The sequence below is a fragment of the Cheilinus undulatus genome, linkage group 17, assembly GCF_018320785.1.
Source record: "Cheilinus undulatus linkage group 17, ASM1832078v1, whole genome shotgun sequence".
Lineage (NCBI taxonomy): Eukaryota > Metazoa > Chordata > Actinopteri > Labriformes > Labridae > Cheilinus > Cheilinus undulatus.
In genome coordinates, this window is record NC_054881.1 from 25,884,526 (window position 1) to 25,912,388 (window position 27,863).

Below are 27,863 nucleotides of genomic sequence, written 5' to 3' on the forward strand. Positions count from 1 at the left end.
CCATGATTGATTTATAAAATCAATAAAAGGCTAAAACATCCAAAAGGGTGAAAAATTTTTGCAGGCATTGCATTATATGTCTGATGTGAACATGGAACATACTGTAACTGTTCCTGAAGTAGACTACATTACTTTAGCACACTTAACATTCATCTTGGGTCAGGCTTCCTCTTAATTGGGAATTGTAAAACCCAAGTTGATTTTATGAAGGAAAATACCAGCAGCAAATGTGCTGTAGTCAAACTTTCTGCTGTTGGAATTGATAAATTTCATCAGTGATCGGTAAAATCAGATGCTGGTACACTAGTCCGCCAAAAGCTTAATATCAACCCCAGTAGTCTGTCGACCTCTACACTGCAGCCTACAAATATGACAAGCCGAGGCATAGGAAGTGCAAAGCATGCTAAAATTTGCTTCCTGAATGAAATCTTGGGCTGTCTTAGAACAGGACATCATAAACCATACAATACAAGTTCAGTTTACAGCTTATGATACTACACATTATAAGAATCTCAATTGCGCCACCAACAGCACTTCCTCCTTAATTTTTGTCCAGATGACCAAATACCTTTTATAATGAAGATGAGGGCTACTGACAATCTAACATGACAAAATAAGTTGGAAATGTTCCCGTTGTGTTCATTCTGTTACTGTAAAAGCTCTCACACAGCCTACTTCAGCCTCATTTAGCCAATAAACAGTTCTGGCAGCAGCAGCCTTCCATTCATTCTTCCGTTATTGATTTTGTTCATTGCCCTTTTTTTAATTTATTTATTTAAATTAAGTGTCTGGATTCTTGAGTAATTAACTTGCAAATGTAAAACTACATCTTCATTATTCAGCATAAAATCAAGAGTAACGACTAGCAAACATGCAATCAGATAAAAGAGTGTTTTATCTAAATGTTTCTGGAGAATTATTATATTATATCGTATTATATTAAATTATATTTACTTTGAAAAGGTGCACATAAAAAAACTCCTTCAACTGTAATGAGCAGTGATCTGTTTCTTGTTGCAGCAGGAAACAACTCCTGGATGCACCAAAGTGTGAAATCTAGTTAACACCATTCACAGTCAAACAATGAGAACTGTGATACTGAATTAAAACAAATCCAGAGCCACACATCTCTCTTTACACCCAGAAGAAGTAACATTCAACACTACTGGTTTGTATTTTATTAATAAGGCTACCAGTGTTTACACAATAGAACAGGCACATCACACCTCCTCTGTTGAACTGATATGTGACAAAGCCTTGTTAACAAGTAAGAGTCAGAAGAAATGACAGACACAAGCTGTTATTTCCCTTAACAAGGGGACATCAGAGAAAAAATGCTCACCAAGAGAAGAGAAAAAACTGGTGTTTGTAACACTGAGGGTTGTCTGTAGTGGAAAACAAACTGAATAGTTAATTCTGTTTTTGTCATTTTTTCTGTGTTATGAAGAAATATAGGAGATTACGGAAGATAAGTGTAATGTGGTTTCTGAACATATACAGTTAAATGTAAAACACTTAATTGTTTAGGACTTGGAGTAATTTTTCTGCAAACAAAACAAAACAAACCCCCTCTGTGCTTTCCCCTACATGATTCAGCACACGTTGAAAGGGTTCATGTGCCTTGACACGTTTTAGAGGCTGGACCTGCAGCACATATCCTTTACCCATCGAGCATACAACATGTAAACCGTCCGTAAGCATGTGTGGCCACAGCGTTCATCAGTGCTGAGACAAGGTGCTGCTGATTATGGAAGTACACTCGCACAAAATCACAAAACTGAAGCAGGGTATACAGTAAAAGATAACAAGGACAAATTTGGGCTTGATTACCACTTTTTCAATGACTGTAGATTATCTTGTCATATTTTCCAGTACAGGCAATGAAGCGATTATACAGTGTCATTGTTAGCTGTGGTGTAAAAGTCATGCAATTGATCCTAAAATCTGTGTTATTTGGCTGACCACTGAGGTCAGCCCAGCAGGCGCCTCTGTCTGAGTGAGTGAGTGAGTAAGTAAGTAACAAGTCAGTCAGTCAGTCAGTCAGTCAGTAAGTGAGTTAGTAAGTAAGTAAGTCAGTAAGTGAGTGAGTGAGTAAGTAGGTAAGTAAGTAAGTAAGTAACAAGTCAGTCAGTCAGTCAGTCAGTCAGTCAGTCAGTAAGTCAGTAAGTAACAAGTCAGTCAGTCAGTCAGTAAGTCAGAAAATAAGTAAGTAAGTAAGAAAGTAAGTAAGAAAGTAAGTCAGTGAGTGAGTGAGTGAGTGAGTGAGTGAGTGAGTGAGTGAGTGAGTGAGTGAGTAACTGACTGACTGAGAGCCCTACCACACAGAGTTGCGTTTGCTGGTACTGAATGCTGTCAGTAATGGCTGCCTGCACTGTGGTAACTACACCGTGTCCCAAAAGTTCATGCACCAAAGAAAAAGTCAACTCAGAGTGTGAATACTCAACAGAATGCATTTATTCCAAAGCCAGTGTATCCCCCTGCATCTTAATTACAGCCCTTAGTCTGTGAGATATAGAATGCAATAATTTCTTCCGAACCGAAGGCTCAATGTTGCCCTACTCCCTCACAGCCCTTGCATTGAGCCGCTTTATAGTGGTAGGAGGTGGGCTGTGGAACACCCAACTGTTCAGGATACCTCAGCAGTTTTCAATCGGGTTGAGGTCTGGGGAGTTGGGTGGCCATTCCTCTTTGTGCAGAAAGCCAGAAAGCCACTCAGAACGCCACTGCTGAGTTGTACAAGCAGTATGTGCGGGGGCACCATCTTGCATGCAGACCATTTCCGCACGCCTGTTGAACATCTTCCAAGCAGTGACGGGGCCCGATTTCTTCTTTCTGGTGAGTATGGGAAGTAGCACTGACTGGATAATGTTCTTGACATAATATTCAGCATTGATGGTGTTGCCCTGGGTACAACATGCAATTTAGACAGCTCTGAAGCTGACATCACCCCCAGATCATGTCATGGGCGCTGAACTTGACTTATTCAGATGGTGGCACTCTCTTTCGATAATCAGTGTAGATGCAGTCCTTTTGGCTTTTGGGAGATGGACATAAGTAGAGTGGGCACTCATTAGAGAAAACCTAGTTTTCCCAGTCTCTTGGGGTCATTTTGGCATACTTCCTTGCAAAAGCCAGCCACTTCTCCATTTGCAGTTTGGTAAGGCAAGGAATCCACTGTCTTCTTCATGCTCTGAGACCCAGTTTCTTGGTCAGAAAACCATGGATGGTACTTTTCGAGACTGCTTTCCCAAGATTCTTTAGTCTTTGACTTAGTTTGAGGCAGGATTGGTGTCTCTTTCCCTTGGCCTATTTAAATGAGGTCCTTGGCTCTCAAACTCAGGACAGAGGGGCGACCTGCACAGGGCTTGTCTTTAACAGAGTCACAACTCTGCTGTCTCTGCCACCACTTCTTCATCCATTGTATGCTTCTGCCAAGGTCCTGAGCTACCTCCCTGCAAGATTTCCCTGCCCTGCGCAGGGCAATGGCTTGAGCATGGACCTGAGGCTCTGCAGCCTTTCCAGATTGTTATTTGGCCATCTTGACAGCACTACCAAAAAGGTTCTCTCAGTGACATGCTCCTTGGTCAACTAAGAAGTTTATAGGCCTCTCACAACCAGATGCACTAATTGAACAACCTCACAACATCTGGCTGACCAGATGTGACCCATTTTGGAGAGAGACCCACAAACATGTTGCTCATTGGGGTGCATGAACTTCTGGGACACGGTGTAAAGCCATACATACAGAGTTGTGCTATGGGCGGGGTTTAGTGGGGCTTAAAGCCTTCTATTGGCTGCCTCCACTGCTCTAAATACTCAGATATAGCTAAAGCATGGCCTCTGTTTCACCAGAACTGGGCCACATTTCAGTATGACCAAAGAATAAAACAACCCCATAAGCTTTTCATGTTTTCACTCCTCTGCTGACCTGCTTTGGCATGACTGTGATTTTTGAGGGGGAAATGGTACCTTCTTAAATGAATGCTTGTATACAATGGCTGCTAGTGGAGCGATTAACTCTAAATATGTCACAGCAGCACTTCTGTCAAAACCAGACATTTCTTAATTTAAAACAAGCGGAGAAAGCAACACTAAAAGCTTTCTATAACAGAAAGGGTGTTTTTGCTCCTCTGCCAGCTCGCTTTAGCTTAAGTCAGTTTAACAGACTTGTGAATCCTGCACCAGCTAATGATAAATGAATTTAACCGTTTAACCACGTGCATCCATAGTATGCCAACTGAGGCCCTCTGACCAACTTTCAGAACTACTAAATCTCTCTTTGTTAGGGATCTCTCACAATTTCAAATCTGTTTCAGTTTTTAACTTCAAACATCCACAGACAGCGCTTAACATTACGATTGGGCGGTGTCCATTTTTTAACACCGTCATACCCTCCCCGAATTTTACCAGGGTGTACTGTATTAATGACGGTAATTAAAGCAATACCGTGGGTATTTTTTAATACCCTGGTATAAGGTATTAACTGTATTACCGCCCATTAGTACTTGGCATTTACTTTTTTGCTCACCAGCCATTGTGGCTAGCAGTTTTGCAGAGTAACTAGCCACTCAGCACTTCAACTAGCCTAAGTTTTGTTGTTGGTAAATTAGGTTTTATATGCCAAATTTGGAACATCTGGTAAGAGATGTAGCACATGCTTCATTTTACCTCAGTAACCTGCTACACATAAGCTCTTCTCTTAATAAAGCACTTCTCCTTCTACATATGAATCTTCACACTACAGAGGGATGTGTCGTACTTTGCTGTTAGAGACAGTCGCTGAGACAATGGAAATAAATTGCTCTGCTTATTTGTCAGATATAGGCAGAACTAATACTGCAATATCTTAGGCTGATTCTGTCTTTCCTGGTCTGACCTGCTGATGTCAGTTTTTATCCCATACCAATTTTCTTTCTTTAAAAGTGCTATAATCGAACACAAAATTATTCTTGTCTTTTATCTTTAAAGCAGGCCTATTCAATTAGCCGCCCGAGGACCACATGCAACCCGGAAACAACCCCAGCACATAAAACAGTGTGCTAAATTCGGCCCAGCCGGTGGTCATGCCAGCGATGCAGAGGGCAACCTGTTTTGCAAGTTTTCATAAAACATTTGTACTACCTTAGGTTATGTTCAAATTCAGCTCTGTTGTTGTGTTTTATGCACTTTTTGATGTGCTTTTGTCATGTTGCCAAATTTGAAAGGGTGACTATGAATAAAAAAGTGCATAATTTTCATCGAATTGATCTGCATTGGTTCAGAATTTTACATTACCAGCTGTTTACTGGGCGCTGAACATGTCTGGCCCGGCTACATTTCTTGATTTTAAAATTTGGCCTGTTGGATTTGTAATTGAATAGCCCTGCTTTAAAGGATGTCAATTTTATACCAATAAAAAAAACCCACTGATTTATAATGAACTTTTCTTTTAACTGAACAGCAGTGGGTTACATGAACATCTGTAATTCTCACTCAAACAAACCTCCAGCAGAAACTTTCTCGTGGCAAACCTCTCGTCTCCTCTATTCTCCCTTAAACTTATGTCATGATTTTTTGTGAAAGTGTCTTTACATGTGTAAAAAAAAAAAAAAAAATCATTTAACTATATGTTAAAATAATAGACAACTTGTATTTACTGCATGATGTTTTCATTTGGAAAAGAAACATCTGTTTTAATTATTGTATCTAATATTACTGGAATAAATCAAAATAGTTAAATTCTCCTCAACTCTCCTAAGTTATCCATTACAGACTCTTATCTGTTTTTCTCTGTTTCTCACCGCACTGATGAACTGTATTTTAAGATTCAAAGTTTCTATCATTTTTTTATATCTGCTAATTATGTCAAGCATTTCAATAATGATTCAATACTGTGTGCATATACTGAGGTTTAATCATCTAGGTGTCCCTTCATAAACAAATAATATTAAAGGAATATTAATTTATCAATATTTTAATGTACCGCACTGAGGTTTAAAGCAAGAAGGAAAAGAAGAGGTCTGTGTTTATTATCCAGTATATGAAAGTGTGTTTCCTCTCTGAGTGATTCTTGTCAGCTTATATGTACCACTGCAGAGCCATTGAGTTAGTGTGTAAAGACACACCCACACAGAGACATTGCAAAAGCTACATTGCAAAAGAACTGCCCCCAATTTGACCTCGTTACAAAAAGCATGTAGTTCACAAACACTGATGCTAACCGCCAAGTACAGTTAGAGTGAAGCAAAGGTAGTGCCAGGGATCATATCAACCCCCCAGGGCCCTGTCCACAAATATAATCAACCAGCAACACTGTGTGCTTCCACTAATGAGAAAATGGCAGGTCATTCTTTTGTATTCAAAACTATAGTAATGTGACTATTGCATATATACCTACATCTTACAACTATAATTGACAGCGTGTCTGTCTGCCTTCCTGTCTGTCTGTGCATGCCACACCCTTGCTTCAGTCGTCCTCTATACCTCTCAGAAGACTACTTGGATTTATTGGTTAAAAACTGGTGCCTTAAAAACATCACAAATATGTACAGATTTTCAATAAAATAATAAAATATCATAATTCAGGGGCTTCGACTTTTATGAAGTGACTGAAATGTTCCTGCATCTTTGTGCCAACAGAGAGCTCCAGGGTAATATGCAAAGTGTGGGTGATTATGTGGCAAAACTAAGAGAGCTAGCATAGGGCTGTCACTTTGGTGATTCGTTGACAATGATGTAAAGAGATCGTTTGATCTGTGGCATACAGTAAATGAAGACAGGATACAGCGGAGGCGGCTGTAGGAGGGCTTTTGAAAAAGGACTCAAGTTTGCATAAGCAATGGAGGCAGCAAACAGAGACACCGTGGATTTACATGGCATGAAAGAACCTGGTCAATGGAACAGAGTGGCAGGGTCCATAAACAGGGTTGGCAACACATGGCCAAAGTCCAAGCAGGGCTTTAGAAAATGCTTCAATATGGTGGAGAAAATCACCTGGCAAAAGACTGCAGGTTTGCCAATGTAAAACTGCGGAAAAGTGAGACACATATAAAGAGCCTTCAGAAACAAAACAGGGGGTAGAGAAAGTACTACACGGTTTAAGGGGTAAAAAAAGAAGTATAAAAGAGAGCTAATTTCATACAAGAGGAAGGGGGAGACAGTGAGAATAAGGAAGTTTTCTCTTTGTATCACATTAAGGTTTTCACAGATTGGGTCTGTTATTTTTCAATGTGTTTTTCAAACCCGTAATAAGATTCGTATTTAACGCTTAACTCGTAGAATGTAGAAATTTGTTTTGTAGTGCGAGCCTGTGGCGCCGTCACTGCTTTAAAATCACACTGGATCCATCCAACCTGACAGAGAGCTTCATAAAGCACACGCTCATGCATCATAGCGCTGTGCAAAATTGGAGTGATGGAGAACAACTTTATCAATTCAGTCTCTGTTACGTGGCTGTGAATACAAACTGCCTTTATCTTATATACTATGGTTGATATTCACATAATACTCAACAGTGTTTAAGGTGGACTTTTGCAAAAAATATAACCTGTTCTGAAAAAATCAATGACGGTAGTCATTAAGGGCCAGTATTATGAAGAGTTAAAGTTACAGTGGAATATGAAAACATCATTAAGATTAAAGTTGAAGTGCCAGTGAAAGGCTCAGGAATGAGTCTTGTATCACAGAATTTGTGATGGTTAAATGACTTTCGTGTAGAAACTGAAAAAGAAATGCCAATGTAACATTTGTTCATACCTAAACTACCACTTTTTTTACAATCAGGGAGGTTTTAAGCTTGAAAGATTCGGTGCACAAACACAAGAGAATGGACAAAAGCGATGGCATACAAAGAAGTCATCTGTTAGATTCCAGCCTGCGAGTAGCAAACAGATGGCACAAATGCCACCCTGCTGAAACAATCCATCACTTCTCCTCAGGAAGTGTTTGCTCGTCTGCAGATACAATTTGAAAATAATCTGACTTGTTGACAAGATGCAGTAGATTCTAATGGATGTGCTTATTCTGACACCCAGTTTCCATTCAGTCGGAGGTGTGAATGTCAATTTCTAGACATTTGGGAGGAAAATCTGTCCTAATTTGCATGTTTGTGTGAGTGAGAGCGTGACAGCGGGGATTAAAATGTGACTGTAAGTGAATCATCTAATCCCCGGTTTAGGAACAGCTGGTTGTACAGCGAGCTGAGACTCAACTTGTGACTGTTCCTGGAGGCAGCGAGGAAGAAGGTGGAGGGACAGGAATGTTAAGAGAAAGCAGTAGAGACAGAAGTGAGAAGACAAAGGGAAAATGACAGAGAGAAAGTGAGAGGAAAGACAGGGATGCACAAAAGAGGAGACTGAGAGAAAAAGTGATCATGCTCTGGGGAAAAAGTAACAGAGACAGTGGGAAGCAAACAAAAAAGAGGAAACAAAGAGGAAAGGGCATGAAATGGAAAGAGATTGTGAGAGACAGAAGCTTTTGAGGAAGAGGAGAGAAGTCTCTGTGGCTCCTTGCAGAACAAAAACCAGGTTATTAGTAGAAAATAGGTTGAAGCAGGATTGTGGAACACATTTCCATGCACTGGAGTGTGGTCGACCCTCATTTATCAAGCGAGTGTTAGCACAGTTTATGAGTCAAGAGCGAACACTCTCATTTTCATTCAAAGTCTGCTTCTGCAACACATGCACAGAAGAATCAGAAACATGACACATTAAAAATCCGATCAAACATCTACCAGGTTTTCTTTTAGTTTGGAGGATACAACCAATGCCTAACCTTTCTTTGCTTGATGATTTGAAAAAGCATTTTCAGGTGCAGCACCAACCCCTCTGCTAAGACTATTAATCTCTGGCTCATGAGAGGATTTGCTTCATCCTTGCCAGCAGCAACTCAGCTCCATTTAAGAGGCCAACAAGAGTTTCAGTTCAGTGTCAGTTAGAAATTTGGCAGCCTTCAATTATTACGGTAAAAGGTGATGCAGTGCACAGCAAGTTGACCCATGCATCATGGGACGGAGTATGAACGAGAGAGGGATGATTGAAGGACAAAAAGGGATGGGAAGAAAAACATGTCAGGCAGAGATTAAAGAAAAACAAACTGATGGAGCCAATTAGATCATCTCTTTAATTTAATTTAAGAGGGATAAGTTTGAGTGGCTGCACTTGGGGAAAAAGCCCCCAGACCTTCTTTGAAGTTCTTCTCTCTGTTGGCGGTAATGTGGCATGGCACCCAGCCAAAGGCCACAAACACAGGGACTGAATAAAGCCTCCTCAGTGTCCCCTGATAGAAAGGATAAGATGGAGAGGATGCAAAGATACACACAAATAAACAGCCTTGGCAAACACAAAGACACACACACCAGAGATATTTTTACCATCAGAGTCAATCTTCAATTTGTTTGTTTACTATCTCTCCGTGTGTTAAAGTCATACGCCTCAGGCTATCTATTAAGAGTCAATTCAGGATGCACTAATGTTTGTGTTGAACTATTTTGCTTGCACTTCAGAATAAAAACCCTACAGAATTTAAACACACAGTTCATTTTTTCATGAACAAATGTTATTATAAATGCCTCAAATGTATTAAACGGTACCTCAATAAACAGTGGAAATCAGTACACAAAGGAGAGGATCTAAACAGGTGTTCCTTGCCAGCTATGTTCTAAATTGGTTATAGGTAAATGTAAAACTAGACTAACTAAATGTAAGACAAAAAATAAAGAAAACAGTCAAAATTGACCAAAAATTGTATTTGCAGATGGAACAAAAATATGACTGTAAAAAGAGACAGGACAAAAAAAAATGATTTTACTCTTCATATTCCCATGATAACACGTACATTTGTGCTAATTTTCCAGAGATCTTGACAGATGGGTTTGATTTGGATGGATTTGTTTCATACATCCATCTGGAAAACCTCCCATAGACAGTGTTTGGGAAAGGGCAGAGCCTTTGAAAAAAGGGGGTTACTCTCACTGCAGTGGGAACTCAGGCCGTGTTTGAAAGAGTGTTATACCTTAGCAGTATGCTGAAGGTGAGCTGAAGGTGTCTAAGTTCAGAATTTTTGATGCAACTCATCAGTTAGGTATTTTTTCATCATTTCATCATCAAGCAATCTCACAAGAAAGGTCAAACAATTTGACATCATTGTTTTTCTGTCAAAAACTCAGCCATATAATCAATATCACATGTAGATCATTTTTGATAGCTGTGACCTTTATGGATATGAGAATACATCAACCGTGTCTACTTTACAGAACCATTCCAGAGTAAGCATAATAAAATGGTTTTAAATTATTCATCATGAGTGTATGCTGGTTTGAAGAATAAAACCCATCAATAGGTCAGACACAGTTATGCTTCTTTTACTCTACAGGAGGTGTTTGACATGATATCCATCTACGTATCTGCCTTAAAGCTACAGGAAGAAATGCATACATGAGCATGTATTTCTGGATTGTCCTTGAAAGCAGTTCATAGAGCCCACATGAAAGCCATGCAATAGTAGCCACATGTCACTGTAGTGGTACATACAAAGAAACCACTGTGTCCCTAGTGTTGGCTAAAGAATGCTGGCAACTGGCATGGCTGTAGGAAGCAGAAATACACACGTGCACACATATATGTTCATCTCGCCATGTGTTCTGTGGCTCTAATTTTAAACTTAAACAGGAGGAGATGTGCTCTGTGTTAAACATTTACTCAACAGCAAGAATGAAGCTTTGTCGATGCAATCATTTCAACTACAAACAACCCAACCATGAGTGCCACTTGAAATTCAGCAAACTGTTATTGGCTCATTATATTCACTTGATAGGAAGTTGAGAATCAGCACTAGAAAAAAAGAAGCTGGGCCTAATTGTATGTGGCAGCTTGATGGAAACGTAGCTTATCTCTGCCACCCACTCAATTTCTCATGGTCCTCTTCTTCCCCCTCTGCACTAATTCTCTTTATGTCATTGGACCTTCAGAAAAACGGGATCATTTGCACAAAGCGGTCTTGAAGATAAGCGATCAACGTCATCTCTCTTCCTTTCCTTTTTTTTACCTAATTTTCTCCACTGCAAGTCGTTAGGAAATGACAAATGCATGTGAGAGACAAGCGATGAGATCACCAGCGTGGCTGTGACCCACACGCATGCACAAGAGCAGTCATGTGTACTGAAATTTAAAAAGTGACACACAAGAAGAATGTGACATGCACAGACGCTCAAAACCACAGTTATTATTCTGCCAGTTTCTGCAAGCAATTTGAGTGCAGCTTTGTTGTTACTTTCAGGGTTTTCTTGATCGTGCTATTAAAGAGGTCTATTGGCAGTTTGGTCGGCATTGCTTCGGATTATTTTAGGCCCCAGCATGCAGAGCCAGCACAACACCAGAAACCACTGTAATTACAAGATCTGCTCGGCCCTTTGAATAGCAAGGAAAACCAAAACCCTTGATCTGGTCAAAGACAAGAAGGAGGGGCGGGGCCCAGTGGGTTAAAATAGAACTGTCCACATGGAGTTGATTTGAGGTTTTCTATATGGGGAGCCCCAGAGTGGGTCTGCTTAAGTAATAAAGTCACTTCAAGCCAATAGGAAAAAGACCATTGCGTGCAGCCTTGTTGTGGAAAGCAGCACTCACTTGCCCACAACATTAAACCGTCACTACTGTAAAGTCAAACATAAAGAGCCTTGGTTGAACTGTACTATGCCTCATGTTTTTAAATGAAAATGAAGATGTAGCCTGGAGATTCAAAACCAGAGCAGTACCGCTCCACAGATCAGCTCCATCACTGCAATGGGAGATAAAACTTGTTTTCTGAAATGTAGATAAGATTTCCAAAAACCAGCGGGTACTGTCTTCTTGAATAAATGCATCTGTGCTTTGAGGTCAGTCTTAATTTTGCTTTTTATAATGCAAGTAAGATGGTTTCACAAAACTATTTTTAGAGTGAGAAAGTTTCACAGGGCTGACATCTAAGACACTAAAGACACAGGCTAAGTCAGTCTGATCCTTCATTTGCCCAGGATGACTATCCTGAGCCTGACTGACAAGCCAGTTGAGGCACTGAGCCCTGCCACATTAAAAGTCTCACCATCACAGCTCTGTTGAAGGTCTGCACTATGTTTATATTTTGTAATTAAGCTCAATTTGCAAGGTGTAGTGTCAAAAACAGACCTGACTTGTAGTTTTGAAGAGAAAAAAAACTGTCAAAGTTTGTCGTAGTAAGACTGGTCCATAGATTTCATATTTAGATGAACAGGAAAACAGCTGCACAGGAGTGAAGCAAAAGGATTAAAAGAAGGCCAGGGCGATATGGCCTAAAAATCATATCATGGGATTTTTCTTGCCTTTGATGGTAACGGTATTATATCACAGTATTACAAAATTAAAGAGAGATAATGCTTTTTAATCCAAATTCAAGTGTTACTAACCTCCTTCTCCCCTTAAAACAAGCCTTTGATGACATACTCAATTTATCTCTAAGTATAGGAACACAGAAAACATGTTTTATTTTTTTTAAATCTCTCTAGGTTTACTTCTGTCTAACTGCACTCCAAGTTTTGCATTTCATCTCTAACCTGATGAGGTGTGTTAAGCTGCTAATGACTTGAACATGTTTCCTCGTCCGAATCTCTACTGTAGGCCAAATTTATATCATTTATACCATCTACCGCATACTGCGCACCCCTAATTCAAAGCTGGTCCTAGTAAGTGGCATCAGCATTAGCTCAGTCGGGACCACTTTGGCAAGAAACACACATGCACACATTTTTGGCTATAAATATCTCAGTTATTAATAACCACTTATTGCTGTTATTTATGTTTGGCGGTGTGGTTGTGCTGGGATCTCCCTGCCCTTCCACAAGCCTATGTGGAAAGCATTAAGCAGGAATAGCACAAGGTTCTTCTCTTCCTATATTGATAAGGAAAGCATCAGGTGGGAAAGCAGCAAAAAACTCCCCAGCAGACCAAGCATCAATGACAACAGAAGGACACCGAGTTAGTCAGAAGCTGAATGAAGGAGGAGCTGGGGTGGAGGAGGGTTGCAAGAGCATCTTGCAAAGAGAGCAGCAGAACATAGCCAGGCAAGAGAAGTTTAAATAAGGCAGCATGAGAGCGATTAGCCAACAGGTTGTGAAGCCATTTTCAGTGGGTCATAGATGTGTGCCCGGAACAAAATGTAGCAACAAAAAAATATCTGATGTGCTTTTATTTTTACTATTACATCTTTTCTCCATCTCAAGTCAAACTGCACCGTTATTAAATTAAATTATCTTCCCCCTCACTGACAACAAGCGTGTTACTGCTCATGGAGGATGCATGTTTGACACCTAATAGCCGGTAAAATCCTCAGCTCCTTCTCATCCAATCTTTCTCTTTGCTGACGGGGGCACAAAATTGGTAGGAGCAAAATATCTGTACCCGAGAAATGCATCAGTTATGGAGTATGTGGAATTTGTGGGTTACAGTAGAGTAGAGGAAGACAGGCAATGGAAATGGTAACAAAAACAATTCTGTCAGTAAACCTCCATCAAAGTGTCTCCTTCAGACCATAACAAGAATCTGTTCCTCTGAAGACTGTTTTGGAATCTTTGTCTTTATATCTGTGAGTTAAACGTGTGCTTTGGGCAGAAAAAGTGGCGTCTTCACTCCAGATTATATCACCAGCACGATATGTCATATTAATGTTCAGTCAATGGTCTGACCCTAGGTTGGCTGGATTAGACACCATGGTAGCAGACAGGACATTACCACTTTGGTCAATGACTAATCTTTAAAGACATTGAGCGCTTTGCTGCTTCTTGTAAATTTTTATTTTTAACTAGGAAGCTTTCCAATTTTTTAAAGATCTGAATTCACTCAAATCCATCTGGTGTTGTCACTGAGTGAAACATCAAACAGACATGATGCAGCTGCCAAACATCAGTCCCACACAGTCATGTTGCACTGGCAGCTGATAAAGTTGTTGAAATGGCCTCAAAGGATATTATAAAGTTTGACAATCTTCTCAGAAAGTTGCAGCTCCCTGGAGAACTTTTGCACATAGCAAAGCTGTGATGACAGATTGGATGGATGTAGACTGAAGCACTGGCTGGCTTCCACAGTATCTCACTTTTGCTAAAAGATGAGGATGTACATTATACGCTCAAAAGTTTCCTGGGCATTATGTCAAGCATTCTACAACAATGCAGTGTGTTCATCACAGATTTGGTACTCTGAAAAAGTTTCAAGGCCTGTGATCAAGATAAGTTTCAGTACTCTTAAATTCTTTTTGATATTTTTCTACCTTTTTTAAATGACTATTGTTTTATTGATCAGTGGTGAATGCTTTAAAACAATACAGATCTTAAGTTAAAAATATGCTGCAAACCAAGAGAGGTAGAACTGGCTCAATCATTGGTTCTCAACTGGTGGGCTGGGACCAAAAAGTGGGTGGCAAAGCCGTTTTCGGTGGGTTGCAGATGTGTGCCTGAAGAAAATGTGGTGACAAAAATCTCTGATGTACTTTTATTTTGAAGGATATGTCTTCCAATATACTACATCCTTTTTCTATCTCAAGTTAAACTGCACCATTTGTCATAAAAACCTCTGGTTATGATTGAAAATTGTATAAGAAATTTGTATCACAATTTGGCGTTAAGGAGGCGGTTGTGGGTTCCGGCGGTAGACCTGTTGAGAACCACTAGTCTAAATTGCTCAAATATGCTAGCAGCTTTATGCAACCAAGACCTTGCCATTTCTGTTACTACCATAATTGGTAGCGTGTCTTTCTGTCTTTGTCAGTTCTTACAGCGTTCATCCAATTGTTCTTGATTCCTCTCAGAAGACTTCTTGGGTTTACCAGTTCAAAAATGGTGCCATAGATAAATCATCAATATGTCCAGATTTTCAATAAAATTCTAAACTGTCATAAATTTTTGGACTCCCCCTGTATTATGAAGTGACTGTGGAATGTTACTGCATCTTTAGCCAACAGAGGGCACTTGAGTAGCACGCAAAGTGTGGGTGATTATGTGTCATTAATGAGAAAGCTGGCGCAGCACTGTAACGTTGATGATTCATTGACAATGATGTTGAGAGATCATTTGTTTTGTCACATAAACAAAGACAGGACGCTGCTGTCAGGGCACAGACTAACTTTTGAAAAAGCACTCAAGTTTGCACAAGAAATGGAGGTGGCATTGTGGATTTACATGGCCTGGTCAATGGAACAGAGCGGTAGGATAGGTGAAAATGGTCAGTGACACACAGCCAAAGCCCCCGCCAGACATGAGAAAATGCTACAGAGGCGGTGGAGAAAACCACCTGGCCAAAGACTGCATGTCTTGCATTTTACAAGTTATTCTGTGGTCGCCAAAAAACACTCTGTTCAGTGCAGGATTAAGCTCAAAACATACAGTGGAAGAGGAGCATAAAGTTACAGTGGAATATGAAGGCATCACCAGGATTTTAGTTGTAGAGGTAGTGAAAGGCTCAGGTACCAGGCAAGTTTGTGTAATAGATACATTCCAGGCATTCAAAACAAGACATTATCCACTATTAGGTGCCTAGGACATCTTTTTATGTTGGTGTGGTATCAAAGCAGGTATCGTGACAACTCTCTCCGTGATAAAGCACTACAAACCAAAAAGGTCACACAGCCTAATGAAGTGGAGCAGCTGTGCTAAAAGTATCCTAAAGATCCCAAATGAAAGTTCAACCAAGAGAAATGCAAGTAAGAAAGGACTTTTTGTTCTCTGAGGTCATCCCACAGTTTCAAAATACCACAAAGGAAGAACACCCAGAAGTAAATTATTACTACGCCAGTACATCCAGAAAGAAAGTAGATCCAACTTCTGCCAGTCTTAAATGATGTATCCTCTTTCTCTTTATTACAGTGGGCTTCCTTTCTTGTTTCTTTTTCCCCGTTAACTTATTTCAGCCTATGTATCCTTTCATTGTACTTTCCACCAAATGTCACTGCCTCCATTTTTTTCCCTGTGAGCCCTCTCTTCTTCCAGGCCTCCGGGTTTAATCAGTAGGACCATGATGGACTGGCAGAAGAAAGCCAACCATATGGATTGGAAGGAGAAAATTGAAGAAGGAGGCAGAGGGAATGAAAGAAGTGACAGAACATGATACTGGTGAAATGCGTGCCAACGAGAGGCGAAGAAAACTAATGAGGAGGGTGGTGGAGGTGATGATGCCAAGCTGGCTGGTTGCATGAGAATGTAGTATTATGAAGCAAAGCAGGGTGAGTGGTGAAAGATGGTGGAAAAGACTGCCTTTTACCAGTTTTTTTTCTCCCTGTAGACTGGTCTCAACACCAGATGGTTTTCTCATTGAGCAAAATTATGAAGCAGGTTTGGAATAAGAAGCTGACTGGCAGGGTGTGGTGATCTCATCAGAAACAGGCTGGTTTTACACTTAGGTTTATTTCTCACTGCATCTTTCTCTCCTTTTGATTGAGGGATTAAATGTTATGCATATGATGTCATATTCAACAATATTAAATTGATATTAAGGTATTTTTATCAGCAGTGATCTGGTCACCTTAGTCGTACTGTATGACAGCTGCTAAACCAAGTATGGTGCTGCACCCGAAGTTGAACAACCCCCATAGGAGCCCTGACAGTCTGTACTAGTGTGGAAAACAGCCATCAGGAGGAAAATGATATGACGAGCGGAAAACATATTGCAGATTAAATTGTAGCAGTAATGTAGCAGTTCCACACTATGCTGAAATTGCAAATTGGCACTCTGCAGTGATATATCCAGCTAGATAACAGCAGTATTGGAAACTGTAGGCCTCAGATCTGCGCTTAAGTTTGTGGTGCAGTTAATTACGGTCACAGTGTACAGAAGTTATAAAGAGAAACAGAGACATTCAGTGCATAACACTCGACTAAAAGCCCAGCAATGCAGCACAGTCACTCTGGAGTGTGATGGGACATGGGGGCAGCAGAGTTAGAGATCAGGACACGCTTCTGTGAGTAGACGCTTGTTTTTGTGGCCCGAATCCCAAATGTATAGCAGTTTTAAACACAACTGGCTACACAGGATGGGAGAACCCACTTATACCCTCAACAACCAATTATCCACCTGCTCTCACCAGCTGAGAGCGATTTCATCCATGCAGGAGAGAGATCCTATTTAAAAGTCAGACAGTCACAGGGGAGTGTGTGCCTCTGGATGGGGACCCATCTGTCCATCTGTCTGTCCCAATCCCTTTGGTCACCCTCAAACCCTTTGACACCAAACACACAATAAGTCAGAAATCTGGGTCTGCCTTTGACAGGAATCACATGAGGATATCCAAACCCTCAATCCAGGATGAAAACAAATCTCTAATCAAAGTTCCTGATCAAAACACAACTGCACACTAATTTGACCACCAATCAATAAAATGAGCCACTTTTCCCTCTAGAATGAACATGATGAACCTTGAAGCAGATGAGCTACAGCAGCAGAGGACCACATAGGGCCACATCTATCAGCTAAGAACAGGAAACGGAGGCCACAGTTTGCACGGGCTCACCAAAATTGAACAACAGAAGATTGGAAAAATGTTGCCCTGGTAAGGTCAGAATTTGGCGTAAACAACATGAAAGCACAGATTCATCCTGCCTTGCATTGACGGTTTAGGCTGGTGGTCGTGATTTAATGGTGTGGGGGAAATTTTCATGGCACGATGTGGGGCCCTTGGTACCAAGTGAGTATGTTTTTAATCACCACAGCCTACGTGAGTATTGTTACTGACCATGTCCATCCCATTATGATCAAAGTGTACCAATCTTCTGATGGCTACTTCTAGCAGGATAATACACCATGTCACAAATCTCAAATCATCTCAAAGTTGTTTCTTGAACATGACAATGAGTTCACTGAACTCAACAGTCACCAGATCTCAAACCTTTGGGATGCAGTGAAACCGGAGATTCGCATCCAACGATGTGCAGCCGACAAATCTGCAGCAACTGCGTGATGCTATCATGTCAATATGGACCCAAATCTCTGAGGAATGTTTCCAACACTTTGTTAAACAATGCCACAATTAGGGGTGGGAAATATGGAAAAAGGAATAATATCATGATTTCTTTTATGGCCAGATCAGGATCTTGATTTTATCACGATTTTTTTCATTCAATTTTTCAGACGAATTTGTTAGTTAATAACCAGGAAAAACAACCTTTTTCATGGTGTAATTTTTCAAATACTGTCTCAACAAGGCAGGTTTTGCTCTTTTCTTGTGTTACAACCTTTTGGCCATTCAATATTATAAAATCTTTTAAATGATTTTATTTTCAAATAGACCCCCTGACCATCAGGAGGTCTTCTCCCACAGTAGTTTCAAGTTCCAAACATTTATTTTCCTGCTTTCTGATCTATAGCATTTTCTGGAACCAATTTTCTGCGCCACTTTAAATTCTCATTTTGTGTGTGTCCTCTTCTGTGTTTTTAAATCTACGTTAGTGTTTATTAGGCACATTTTAACACCATGATTTTCATTTTAAAGCGTGTGGACTATAAATAGGGTTCCTACAGCTGAATCTTTAAATAAGTAGCCTGTTTATATGCATTTCTATATCACATTTACTTCAGCCTTGTTTACAGACTGACAAAGAAAGAAAATATAAATAGAACCAAGAATTTAATGAATTTTTGAGATGTGGTTATGCAGTAAAGTACTGACTGTATGTTGTTTTAACGCAATCTTGATTTTTATCTTTAAAAGGGCCATGGAAACGTTAGTAATTTACAGCAGTGACTAAGGCCATTGGTTTCCAACCTGGGGTCTGGGACCCCCCAGGTGGGGCGCCAAAGCTCTTAAGGGGGCATAGGCTTTGTCTGCTCTGAGGCTGCCAAAATTAGATTTGCAAATATTGACTAACAGTTATTAAGAAGTTTATACAAAGGTCTTTTGACAAGAAAAGCATGCATAGGTCTTTTTTAGGGTTTTATCAGTGGAACAGTTAAAATCGATGTTAATTTTTTGCAGCGTGTGTCACTTTTTCTTCTCTCTTGGGTCCTGGAGGGTGGTCCGATAGTCATAGGTACATGGAGGGGGGGCTCCAAGGAAAAATGGTTGGAAAACACTGACTTGGGCTGTGATCAGCAGTGAGGTATATGTGTCACACTCATACCTGCAGCTCACAGTGGAGGAGAGAGGAGGAGGAGGAGATGCAGAATTAGGTGCTGCACTAAGCATGAATGTAGGCTAAAGAAATGCATGTAAATCAATGGTTATACTGTTTAAAACATCTTCTAATAATGCTCTATGTCTGGATCTTGTGGACATCACCACCTTGCTTCGTAAAAAGATGCTGATATTATGAAGTTTCATTGTTATTCCATCATCTTGACGTTTATCTGCCAGGTGGAAAGGCTGGTAAATAACTTGGGAAAATAATATAAAGCAAAAAAAAATGTCTGGCTGTAACAGTTACAACAACAGTAGGCTGTCTGCCTCTGCCACACTCTCCTCTGCTGAGGGCGGTATGGTTCATCTCTCTTCCCTGGTCGAACTTCGGCAGACTGTTAAGGATGTTGTCTTTAGAACTCATCAAAAAACATTCATAAGCTTTGTGCAGATTGCGCAAATCAATGTTTTTTGCACACTTATTGTTCAGAAAACCAAGACACAGCTTTGAATAGGAAAGTTAGAAAAGACTAACTCTTAAGTTTCACTTTCATTTGCAGCGTGAATCACTGCTGCATCAGGAAGCAGAAGGAGCAAAGAGCCGATTCCACGATGAAACAGCTTTAACAGATCGCTGATACATTCTATTTCTTCTCAATCTGAGATCGTCCTATCACGTACCCCTAGCCACAAAGAATTAAGTCAGTTCTGATGGCAAAAGCAGGTCCAACCCAGCACTAGCAAGGTGTGCAAAAAAAATAGAGTCCTAACTGTCGAACTGGAAGTTAAGAAAAATCTCTGGCAGTCAGCGGTGTTACTACGAGTGTGAGCTGGAAGTGTGTAAAATTGATTTGCTGTGGTTTGTGTGCTTCTTCCTTCTGTCAGCATGCTCCTCCGTTGGTTATTTTTTTCTACAGAACTGCATGAAAATCTGGCAAAGCAATCTTTGAAATTATGATAAAAGAACTTTGCTTATTTTTTAGGAAATTCGGAACAGAAATCTACAACAAAGTTAAAAATTGTTAATAATAAAACAATTTCATAAAAAATGGCATGACTAACATTCAATGCCCTACTTGAAACCATAAAATTAAACTCTTCTCAACAGTGAAGTAAAATATAACTAGTGGGATGTCAAGGTGACCAGTTAAAAGAGAAGCTTAAACCAGGCCAAACTAGAGGGTATAGAATCTGATGACTAGTTAGCATTCAGGAGTGCCAAGCACCCTTCATTAAAGACCTCTTTAAATAAGAAATTCAGGATTTCTTTGCAAGATTTATCATTCACTCAGCATTTTTTGCAATCCAACAAGTAACTCAAAATGTGAGAACTGAGCTGATATGACCACCTCACTGTTTAATACCATGATGTTGATTTGTTCTGGTTCTTAAAAGCTTTAGCATCAGCTGGGTGTCAGGATTGTATTTAGGCTGATGCACTCTGTTTTGCACTTTAGATTATTTTTTTCTCCATGCCGCCAATGCCTGAAGAAACACTAGCTGAGAATACTTCTGGGACATACTCCTAAAATCTTCTCCAATTAACTGCATACTGCACATTTGTTGCAAAACAGAGATTAAAACAAGATGAAATTATGTTTAAAAATAAAATTTAACCCTGAATAACTCTAAAAGTACTAAACGGTTTGCCCTGTTTCATTTTAACCCAGAAAAATCTGCTAAACTCCGACATGCATCAAGCAACATCTCAGATATGCTCACCAAATCCACTCATTGTTCTGATATGTAGCTTCATGCAAGAAAAGAAGGAAACATCAGGCAGCTGCTCCGCAGCACAGAAGTTACACATGCAAAATATTCAGCATGTAATGATGAAGGTCTGCAGTAAACAAGTGACTCATTAAGTCAGTTTAATATCACACAAGCAATAAACACAGATCCTAAACCAAACCTGGAGCAAAACAGCAGCAGTTGTTGCATGTGGAGTGGATAAGGATAAGGATAAGGAAAGAAAATGATACCCACTCTTCCCTGCATTGTTGCATTTCTGCTTCATGTAAAGACAAAATGTATTTGTGCACATAATCATAGATAACTCAATCAGGGATCATATATGATCAAAGCAGCTTAGAGGATTGCTGGGCAAACAGATCACTCACATCCAACCACTGGTATTTCTACACATCCTATCCATGCTTTAGTGCTCCTCTCTGTGCACTCAAGTCCGTCCCACTGTCCTCAACTCACTTGTGGAGTCCTGGGATAATGTACAGTATGTCTGCAGCTACAGTAAGAGTATCTAAAACCAAGAAGATGAATGATTTTTGTCTGGCACCACATGTCCATGGGGAGTCAATGCAGCGACTGCAAAACTTAGCAATGTCCTTGGTAATAAGAATCATCCTCAAGCTTCTGAGTAACAAAAAGGGAGGGATCATTGCAGCTGTGAGAGAGACTATGTAGACACAGCAGGTGAATGAGCACCATGGCACTTCTACTTCTTTGATGTGTGATTAGGTTGGCAAGACTGCAATTATTACTTCAAGTGTGGTACTCAGCTGCAAACAAATTAAAGAAAACCATTAAGATGCTGCCTCAAGAGTTTCTTGACTGGAGACTAGTTTTACGTGCAGGTGATCCGTTCATTTAACTCTGAAATCAAATATGATGGCTCACAAATTAAGATGTAGATTTCATACAGTGCAATTTACTCTGTTGTAGCTAACTAGAATAGATTTATTCATTTGACTTCAATTTAAAATATAACACATCAAAATCACAATCAAGCCTACAGACTCATTCACAAAAACCCTGCAAAATTTACTTAATCCCGCAAATAAAAATAGAGCGTTGATTTTGATTCATATTGTCATGAAACCTGATTGCTTCTGCAGCACCTGCTGCTAAATCACATTTCAGTCTTGGCAATCATATCTTAAACACAATAGTTAACCTTGACGTTGAATCACATATTGGAGTGGTGTTCTAGAAGCATGGCAGAGAAAAGGAAAACATTTGTTAGTGTGCTGGATGTCAGTCCATTTTGCTAGTCATCAGTGCAGGAAATGTCAGCAAGGCAGAAACATTTGCATGTATTTCATGCAACATTTTCAAAGGATTTGTGCTCTTGTTTAATTTCTCATCACATCCAGCCTGCAACAATGTGTTTTACATGTGCAAATGGACTAGTGTTAAAGTCAGATCATAAGGCTGTGGTCTGGCAGCATTTGCACATGACCACCAAAAGTGGAACCTGCAAGCTCTGAGAGGAGGTAGCTTAATGAGAAAACAGAATACTACTGTGGTGGCATCATGTGGGGGAAAGGCGTCCCATCTCCCCCATGTCTAAAATGGTAAAGGCTAAAAACTAGCTAAACTTCCTGCCCTATGTAAAACAGGTAGCAAACTTACCACCCCTGTGTCCAGCTGCTCGGTGGTCAAAGAAGGAGCCGCTCCAGTCAAAGGGAAAAACCACAACATATGCACCAACAGCAGCATCTCCGGAGAATTATTCCTCGTCCACTTGTGAAGAGCCAAAAAAATCATGATGCCCTATGACAGGCTGCTCCTGCAGGGCTCAGACACCGACCCCGACGCCGCATCCACGGGATAATTCACACGCCGATACTCCTGTACACTTTGCCCACATAAGTCTACCTGACTGTTGAGCGCAAACACATAAAACACATTAAAAACAGTGGCGGGAAAGACGTGCAGGGTCTACAAGTTTGTTTGGAACAAAACGCCACTTAAATTATCTGCTACGTCGATACTATAGAAAACGTGTACTCGAGTCCTCAGCCAAGTCCAACAGAGGTGATATTCCCGCAACAAGCAGCACGAGCTCCCCTCCTGTTCATGCAGTCGCGAGCTCTGGAGAATGAGAGCAGCTGCGTGTGGTTTTGTGCGCGAGCAGCAGCAGAGGAGAGAGCCCGCTCGTTGACGCACACACAGGGAGGGTGCGTGAGTATTTTGCCCGAAGGATTGGAGGAAACAAGGAAGGGGGAGGAAGGGGGAGGGGGGTGTTCAGCGCCCTTTTAGTCCACTTGGATACTATTAAATTCATGACGCGAGTTATACGTAATTTCATCGACTCAGGGGCTGAATTAAAAAAACACTAGACAGTCAGTGTAGCTCCCTTATCTTTAAATGAGAAATATGTCGGCATAAGTGGGTTTGGCATGCCTTCAGGCGGATCAAGTTTTGAATTTGTTTATCTTTAACCCAACTATGATAATTCAAACAGCTGCAAAACATCGAAAGCAAATTTATAACAAAGGCAAAGTTTAATAATGACTTTAGTAGGAGGACTGTTTTTGAGCCTTTTTTAAGTTATCGTTGATGTTGTTGTTTTACCATTTTCAGTTTTTAACATTTAAACTTTAAATTCTGTCGCCTGAAAATAAAATTGAAAAGCCAGACCGATTACATAGAGGGAAAAAAGGAAAAATGATAATAAAAAAAAAGACAATCTAAGTTGTGCACAGAGAAAGGTCAAGGTACATCCAATGCACTTGCTAAAAAAAAAAATCCTGTAAAATCCAACTACACTGAAGCCTACCAATTATTGCTGTCCTCCTCTTTTTTAACCATGTGTATTTGGGGCGTTTCAAACTCAGATTTTTGTAACAAAATGCTTTTAAAAATTTGATGTATTGTACAGGAATGGTGGGTGTTTTATGTAGGCTATATTATTTATGTTGGCACTTTCAAGTAGAACTTTCAACACACACAACAACAATGGTAACAGTGCAAAAACCCTTCGCCCAATGTCTGGATCAAGACCATAAGGTGCAACATTCTGCATGATGTAGACACTGACAAAGACAATAAGGGTGCTAAGCGGGTCATAAAAATGCAACCAATCGAAGAGTTTAAATGCAAAGCCGGAACTACACTCTAGACATGGCTGCTGCACTGTGTCACTCCGCCCAGTGGTTCACTTAAGAAATAGTTCAGAGTATTTGCTTCATGTGTCGTAATGTTACATAATTATACGTTATTATTTCATAGCGTGGTGAATGTGCAGGTCACAACTTGTCCACAAGAGCATTTTGGAGTTGTTGGATTGTGTATTTGATGAGTTTGATGAGGGAAAGCAAAAATTCCGTCTGCTAACATAGCGTTAGCGGTGCAGCTGGTTTAATGGTCCCCCCAGATCTAGAAACAGCTTGCACCGACTACTAAAGGAAACGAACCTATTACTAAGACTATAGGAATTATGGCAATGGGCAAATTTGCCAAAATGTTGAAGTATCCCTCTAAGGGCAGAGTAATGGGTAGATGTTGCATGTAAGCACGGCCCGGGGTACCGCCAGGGTGGGTACTAGGGTTGCCACAAGCCCCTGGTGATGCTGTGGATTTTCCAAGGGTGTGAAAAATGTTGACGGTCTCCGGGCACATACCAAGACTGGAAAGGCAAAATAAATGCTGATGAGCTTGACATTGCCTGCTGGGCAACACACATGTGTTGACGTGTCTAGCTTGACTCTGGCCACATCCACTCCAGGCCATCGTGGCATATCGGCCTTATAAGGTATCTAGCAGCCTACATACCTTATACCTATGCACAGTACAGTATAATGCCGGTAAGATGAAGTAGAAGAGGTGGTTAAGTCAATGGGGAAAGTATCCAGCTGGAGGGATCAGACATGTTTATAACATGTTTTTTTTATTCTAATCTCATGAAGTAAAGTATGAGAGGTGGCTGAGGACACTTCCAATACATCACAGTAGCACACCTTGCTGAGAAAAGCCATAGGATCAACAAAATTTGAGGTGAGTGCATGGTCAGTGGGCAGGACACCAAACAGCCCAGCCAGTGGAGAGTTATAGATGTTTGCAGATGTGAGGGCAGAGAGTGTCAAAAATACCTTTTTTATATAGAAGTAGTGCAGAAAAGGACCAAAACAGGTGAGCTAGACTAGCTTGTCTCATGTGGCATTTGTCTTAGTAATAATCAGTACCATGATAGATGCAAGCTCCAGAACATTCACCTTGTTGTTTTTAAACCATTTCTGTGTTGTTTTTGCAGTATGCTTCAGGTCTCGTCTTGCTGGAAAATAAATCTTCTCCCAAGCTGTAGTCCTCCTGCAGACTAGATAAGATAGCCTTCCAGTGCTTTCCTATATTTTGCTGCATACATTTTACCCTTTATCTTGACAAGCCTTCCAGGGGCAACTGCAGAGAGGCATCCCCCCATAGCATGATGCTGCCACCACAGTGGGGATGGTGTTTTTGTGGTCATCTTCCAGACACACGTCTTTATACTACAGTCACTTTAGACACATTCACTGCACTCGGGTGATCCACATTTCACTAAATGTGAAACCACTTGCACCAACTGGCTGGCCCTCTGTTGAATTAGGTCAGTTGTTTTATAGGGGGTGAATATTTATGCAGTTATTTACTTTACCTTACATATTTTTGTTTAATTGACATTTCTTCATAGAAATTTTCACTTTGACAGTAAAGAGGGTTTTTTTAATTCATCAAAAATTTTATTAACGGTGATTGATTTATAAAATCAATAAAAGGGTCAACATCCAAAGGAGAGAATACTTATCATAGGCACTGTACACATGCACACTCGCACAGACAGTGCTGTTCATCTTGTCAGCTCCTTCACATTGCTCTTGCCCCACCCCTCCCCCATCCCATTGCTACTTTCAATGACCGATCAGGGGTTCAGGAAACACAGTACCTTTGAAATTTTACTTCCAAAAACCTGCCAAAGCTTACAGGCGTGTAATTGTGTAAACTCTTTACACGGTCATTTGTGAACTAAATGTAGCTTAATGGATCTACTTTATTTTGAATCAGGCCTATAATCAGCGTCAATAGAAAAGGAATTATGCCTTTTGTAAATGTCCTCAAGTGTTTTATTATCCTGGTCTGACCTGAAACAGCCTTTCAGCAGAAATGGCTAAAATGGATTGCAAAACTGCGATGCCTAGAATAAAAAGAGAAAGTAATTTTTCCATACTGTTTAAGTGACTAACTTTTTCTGTCACTGCATGACCAACCTGAAATCTTAACCAACATCACAGTAAAAGGTCATTCAATTACTTTCAATTCAACCTTTGTGGAGCTAAATGGTACTCTAGAAATACTTTTTTTTTTTTTCACAAGTGTGTCCTTAAGGACATTTAAAGTCATCTGACAAACACATTTTCCAGGGAACAGAGACAAACATTTCTCCAAATCAAGACCTTGAATAAAAATGCAAAACATAAGCATTCAAAGAGTTAAAATACACCCAATTAGATAGAAATATCAGCAAAAGCTAGGTCACTGAAGTAGAGAAACTGCATATGTCTCTGAAATGCAAAGATGTTTTATTTTGCAACCCTCATTACACTTCTATTTTCGCTGGATTTGAAAAACATCAGAGAAAAAACACAAAACAATTTGCAGAGCAGCAGAGATAATTATGACATGAAACACTGGTATCATCCCGCTGCTTTCTTCATCTGAGAGAAGAGTCATGTTCTTATTTATTTGGCTGTTGCCTACTGTAATATTGAAATCCACCAGATAATGGAGGAACACACTGTTATGATAAACGATAAATAAGAGTTACATGGATGTGGCCCTTTAATACAGTGGTCCCAATTCAGGCAATTTTACAATCCCCAGACCTGGGTGTAGGTGCCAGTCAGTATGGTTGTGTCAAAGACTAAAACTAAGGATATTTTGTCTCTGTTTTTATTTTATTTTATTACCTCCGCTAATGGAGGTTATGTGATCGGGTGGGTTTGTTCGTTTGTTCATTTGTTTGTTAGTTTGTTAGCAACATAACTCAAAAAGTTGTGGACGGATTATGATGAAATTGAAAGGTTCAAGAGATTTGCAAAATTTTGCATTCAGTTTTTATTTACATTTCACACAGTGCCCCAACTTATTTGGAATCAGGGTTGCATGCATGAAAATGATTTTGACAAACTCAGAGCAGACAAAGCCTGCACCCCCCAGATCTTTGGAGCTGGACCCCAGGTAGCAAACCATAATTCAACACTCCAGCCGACATGTTCTTATATCAGAAAATAAGAATCAAAATCAAAATGCTCCAACGATAATTCTTACTTATTTTTAATTGAAGACCTTTAGTTCTTTCTGGGTAGCAACAGTCGTAAGTGCACTAATAGCCTACATGCTTCCTTTCTTATACAGATGCATTACAGCACATTCATCACTGGTCCACAGGAAAAGACATGAAAAATCTCTGCTTTGCTTGGCAGCATTAGGTTCTGTTATCTTACCGCTGAGGGCTTAAAAGTCCTCAGCTTTTCTGCTTCCAGCCCCAGTCAGATTTGACATATATTATGACTATTGAAGCATTTGAATATTGTGTCTCACAGCAAGTCTCTTGGCAAAAGGCAGCTTCAGTTATTCAGTTTAATATTAACAGAAGGAATAAAAATATCCATCTCAACACAGCCTGCTGTGCACATTTTACCTCAAGTCTTCCACCGTCTTGAGACCATTTCCCTGAAAGGCTTTTGCTAATTTTCTTCATTCTGATCATATAAATATAAGAAAACCCATTGCCCAATGCAAACGTGTCCAGAATCTAGTGAGCTGGCTGCTGATGAAACTCATGCATTTTAATATTTGTTGTTGCAGACATCAAGATAAGTACTATTTCTATTTGCCATAGCACTAAGCTGTGCCATTACAATCAGGAGTTCTATAGCTATGTCATACATATGAATGTTTTTGTAGGGCTTATGACATGTTTGCACCTTGGGGAGACTAAAGGTAATATACTGTATATTAAATGGCAAAGAAATGGGTACATCATAACATTTTCCATCTTG

At 40.1% G+C, this 27,863-nt stretch overlaps 1 protein-coding gene across 1 annotated transcript in view; it reads right to left on the reverse strand.

Annotated features, from left to right (window-relative positions):
- The window catches only part of LOC121524667 (matrix metalloproteinase-17-like), a 149,922-nt gene extending 127,023 nt beyond the window's left edge, over positions 1 to 22,899 (reverse strand). Inside the window, exon 1 of the mRNA XM_041810112.1 lies at positions 22,456 to 22,899. Within this exon, the coding sequence (XP_041666046.1) occupies positions 22,456 to 22,590 (135 nt within the window). The 5' untranslated portion in view covers positions 22,591 to 22,899. The remainder of the gene's footprint in view (positions 1 to 22,455) is intronic.
- Between the last annotated feature and the right edge of the window lie 4,964 nt (positions 22,900 to 27,863).